The sequence below is a fragment of the Limanda limanda genome, chromosome 6, assembly GCF_963576545.1.
Source record: "Limanda limanda chromosome 6, fLimLim1.1, whole genome shotgun sequence".
Classification (NCBI taxonomy): domain Eukaryota; kingdom Metazoa; phylum Chordata; class Actinopteri; order Pleuronectiformes; family Pleuronectidae; genus Limanda; species Limanda limanda.
Window position 1 is genome coordinate 30,968,096 of NC_083641.1, and position 4,375 is coordinate 30,972,470.

Genomic DNA, 4,375 nt, shown 5'->3' on the forward strand with positions numbered 1-4,375 from the left:
GAGAGTAAATCAGTGATAAAAAGGTCAGAAAGGTTTCAGGTCATAAAAGTCTTGAGCCAGGTTTTGCAAAAACTTACATTTCAACTTCAAAATAGGTTTCAACCAAACTTAGTTATTCTTCCACTACACCCACGCTCAGTGTTGGGAAGGATACTTTCAAAACGTATTCCGTTACAGAATACAGAATACATGCCCAAAAATGTAATCTGTAACGTATTCCATTACATTAACTAATCTGAGTAACGTATTCTGAATACTTGGAATACTTCCGGTTTGTATTGCATTTTTTAAGTGTATGATTGCGGCGTTGTTATAGTCAGTGGAGCAGCAGCAGTTTAAACTCTCTCTCCACCGATGCTGCGGGCCGCTGGATGTCCGGCTCCCATCCACTCCCACCTCTGTGCGGGTCCCACCGGAGGCTGAACCCCACCCCCCCTGCGCCAAGGCTGCCTCGCGCCGTGCAGCGATCGTTTCGGCGTCGGGTCTATTTTTTGCGCTTGACGCGAGCGTATCGCTCCAGGAAACACACTGAAAAATGATTTTAAACGATATTGATGACATATTTTATATGATATAAATGATAAAGCATGCATCCCATAGTTTGTTTTCCCCTTCTGTTGTCCTGGAGTTTTAATTTTATCAATTTGACCGATCACATTATTAAATGCCCCCCTCTGCCCATCCACTACAGACACACAAGCAGTCATAAAGATAAAAAGAGAGGGGGGGGGGGCGGAGAATACGTAATTTACCCTCGACACCCGACATTAAACGGAGCAAACAGCGGAGAAGTTCTTGAAGGTAGATGACATTAATTTGGGACGCTGTTGCAGTTAATGTTGGAGCAACAAGTGACCATATGCTTTTATACTACTGGGTCACCGGGTGATATTATTTTAGCGGCGCTTCAGCGTCCGGTGTGAACCCTGCGTGCCTCGCTGGTCTCCTGCAGAGCCATGACAGCGGAGCTCTGGAAGCGCAGGTCGGTCTTCTCTCACCAGGGGCTGGAAGGGCAGCTTGCGGATCAGCAGCTCCGTAGATTTCTGGTAGCGACGGAACTCTCTCAGAGCCTCGGTCCCGGGCCTGTAACGGTCCCGAGCGGGTAGCGGTGAGGCTCCTTCACGCCACCGGGGGCCGGGCGCTCTTACGGCAGCCCTGGTCTCCAGCTGCTTCCTGGGGGCTTTGCCTCCGGTGGATTTACGAGACAGTGATTAAACTCGTGAAACAGAGAAGTACCGTCATGTAATCCACTGATTTCAACAATGTAACTGTATTCTGAATACCATCTATTTAATTTGTAACTGTAACGGAATACAGTTACTCATAATTTGTATTCTAAATACGTAACGCCGTTACATGTATTCCGTTACTCCCCAACACTGCCCACGCTGTAGTTTGGACACCAGCTCCAAAGCCCTAACCCTAACCCAAATCCTAACTCTAACACCTAAATGACGCCACTGTGATGTCATCACTGGTCATATTCGGGCCAGAGAAAACTAGAGTCCGACTTCGTCCTTGATGGTGAACACACCAGTTCAGTGTGATGTTCATTCTTATCATTTGTATCGTGTGTGTGTGTGTGTGTGTGTGTGTGTGTGTGTGTGTGTGTGTGTGTGGTTGAGAAAAAACCCCAACAAAGGATTACGAAATGTAAAAAAGTGCACATCATGTCAATAAAACTCAAAAGATGAAGTTAAACACATGTTGACAGTAAAACAATGTAACTCAACACAATGTTTAGGAAGAAATACACAATCACTACAAACACTCACACAGTCATACACTTTATTTACTCACATGTTGCTGACACACTTATCTGACTGATACAAAACAAGAACATCGACGAGTGACAAGTTTGTGTCATATATAATTCATATATATATATAAATAGTATATTATCATAATAATGAACCCTAATTAATAATAATTGACATTATTTATCTTTAAGTCTTATTTTATCCAAAGTGCTTCAGTGCTTTTCAAAATAAAACTCATTTTCAAGCTCAACGATTTCAACCCATTTCTAAGATTTTATAACTTGATATCATGAAGTGTTGAATGTTGTCCTCATTCAGGATCCACCAGGGGGCGTCTTAAACTGAGACTGGACTGACCTGTAAACACACACATGCACACACACACACACACACACACACACACACACACACACACGCACACGCACACGCACACGCACACACTTAAAGTTTATATTATTTTATATGAATGTTTGGGGCTGAACCTCAGTTTCTCACTTACTGACCTTGTTGCCATGGAGACCTGGTCCCAGCAGCAGGCCCAGCACTGAGTTCAGGACGTTCGCTGCACAGAGGAGGGTCTGCAGCCCGCTCGCCCCCCCCATCACACTGAACAGAACCACATTCCACTGAACCACAGCACGAGGCTGCAGACACACTCCTGACCACAGGGTGGCGTTGTACAGGTAACTTGATTGACTGAAGGACGAGAGACCGCAAGAGTCAAAACATCTGGACATCTTCATTCGTGTGTGTGTGTGTGTGTGTGTGTGAGTGTCTCACCAGTCATGGAGGGGCCTCAGTGGGACCCCCCACATGGGGCCAGTGGGGGTGCTGTAGAGACAGAGAGGCCCCTGGATGAGGCCGGTGACACTGACCAGACAACAGCCGCCGGCGGCCACCAGACACCCGCTGGAGCTCAGCACCTGACACAACATCTGTAAATAAAAGACATCAAAACTTGTCCCCAAATTAATCCAATTATCCAGCTTCTTGATGTGAGGCCACGCCCCCTCAGCTCACCTGACGCCTGAATGCGCAGCAGCCTCTGGCGCCGCTGCTGCGAACAGACGCTCGCGCTCCGAGAAGAACCTGGAACCAGTTGCAGACCAGTTCAACGTTCATGTTTCATTTGACGATTCAACTCAAACTACGCAAACGTACCAGAAAGCCTGACGCCCAGAGGCCTGTGGCCCATGTGGCCTCCCTGGTCACATGACCCTCCAACAGGAAGTTGGTCTTCAGCTCAGGAAACAGCAGCAGGATGTTGGACAACATGCAGATGATTGCCATGGGAACCAGAGACATGCCCACACACTGTAGACACCTCGACACACACATCTGTTGGGTCACATGACGACACTATGAAACAGGGCCAGGGCTCCTCCCCCACATCTTTGATCTTCATACAATCAACTGATGACCTGATTGTGTCACTCAAACAGACCAATCAGCTGAAGAGGAGGTTTGTAACATAAGTCAAATAAAGCTGGAGTTCTTCGAGGATCTGTGAGTTTCTCCTGGTTCTTTAGTGGAGTTCCTCTGGGTTCTATACTTTTGATCTTCATGTACAAACAACTGAGTGAACATGTAACAATGTTCAACTGTGTGACAGCGTTTGCATCTGTAGAGAGAAAGTTATTTATTTAAAATTGCTCAGAGTTTGTTGTTGAGATGTTTCAGACGATCTCTGGAGAGTCCAGAGTTTCTCCAGTTTGACTTTCACACATTAAGCAGCAGGAGATTCTGTTCACAACAACAGTATAGCCTCCCTACTTTGATTTTCGTATAACTCAAGGTCAATAAATGTTTCATTAACTACAAGGTATTTATTTTTAGGTTATCTTCTCTGTTTATAGCCTAAGTTAAGAATATTGTTAAAAGTTCTTTACAGTTTGTATAAACCTTTCTGAGCTGATTTCACTGGTCTCTTCATCTATTTAACCACCAACTTGTCTTTCAGACTCTGTCCCAACTGGACATTTAACGGAAGGTTTTATCAACAGTTCCATATTAAATCAGATTAATATTTGAACCCTAACCCCCATTCTCCAGCCCTGTGACCAGGATATCATCAGAGCAGCTCCAGCTTGTGAGGGCAGCAGATCTACAGCTGGAGACATGGACACAAAGAACCTCCTGGTGCTGTCCTCATGCTCAGTGAGCCTGGGCTGATGTGGAGGCCTCCAGAAGAAATCACTGAAGGAAAAGAGGTTTGGTGATTTCACCAGAGGAACCAACAGCTGTTGATCCACCTGCTGAGATGAGCACCGAGGAGTTTGAACATCGAACTGGGGACAGCGTCCCTGTGTAAAGAGGTCAGCAAGGAGAGAGGAGGAGGAGGAAGAAGAAGAGGAGGAGGAAGAAGAAGAGGAGGAGGAAGAAGAAGAGGAGGAGGAGGAGGAAGAAGAAGAGGAGGAGGAAGAAGAAGAGGAGGAGGAAGAAGAGGAGGAGGAGGAGGAAGAAGAAGAGGAGGAGGAAGAAGAGGAGGAAGAAGAAGAGGAGGAGGAAGAAGAAGAGGAGACCCCTGTGCCATCAATCTGTTCTTTAAAGACTTTGACCTTTCTCTGTAACAGAATCCTATGATCTGTGGTGTTAGAAGCTTCACTGAGATCCAA

At 46.0% G+C, this 4,375-nt stretch overlaps 1 protein-coding gene across 1 annotated transcript; it reads right to left on the reverse strand.

Moving 5' to 3' along the window:
* Positions 1 to 1,921: 1,921 nt before the first annotated feature.
* Positions 1,922 to 3,098, reverse strand: LOC133004010 (transmembrane 4 L6 family member 1-like). The gene is made up of 5 exons (XM_061073868.1): positions 2,922 to 3,098; positions 2,781 to 2,849; positions 2,541 to 2,695; positions 2,264 to 2,456; positions 1,922 to 2,117 (listed from the first exon to the last, which is right to left on the reverse strand). The coding sequence occupies exons 1-5, from the start codon at positions 3,096 to 3,098 to the stop codon at positions 2,097 to 2,099; spliced, it is 615 nt and encodes a 204-aa protein (XP_060929851.1). The 3' UTR covers positions 1,922 to 2,096.
* Positions 3,099 to 4,375: the final 1,277 nt, after the last annotated feature.

What these genes read in the sequence shown, in the direction of transcription:
- LOC133004010 (XM_061073868.1), bottom strand. Translation starts at nt 3,098, where the DNA reads ATGTGTGTGTCGAGGTGTCTACAGTGTGTGGGCATGTCTCTGGTTCCC. An exon ending in GCTGCGCATTCAGGCGTCAG is followed by an intron (nt 2,696 to 2,780) that starts GTGAGCTGAGGG and finishes TTTTATTTACAG; the next exon opens with ATGTTGTGTCAGGTGCTGAG. An exon ending in CTGAGGCCCCTCCATGACTG is followed by an intron (nt 2,457 to 2,540) that starts GTGAGACACTCA and finishes CTCGTCCTTCAG; the next exon opens with TCAATCAAGTTACCTGTACA.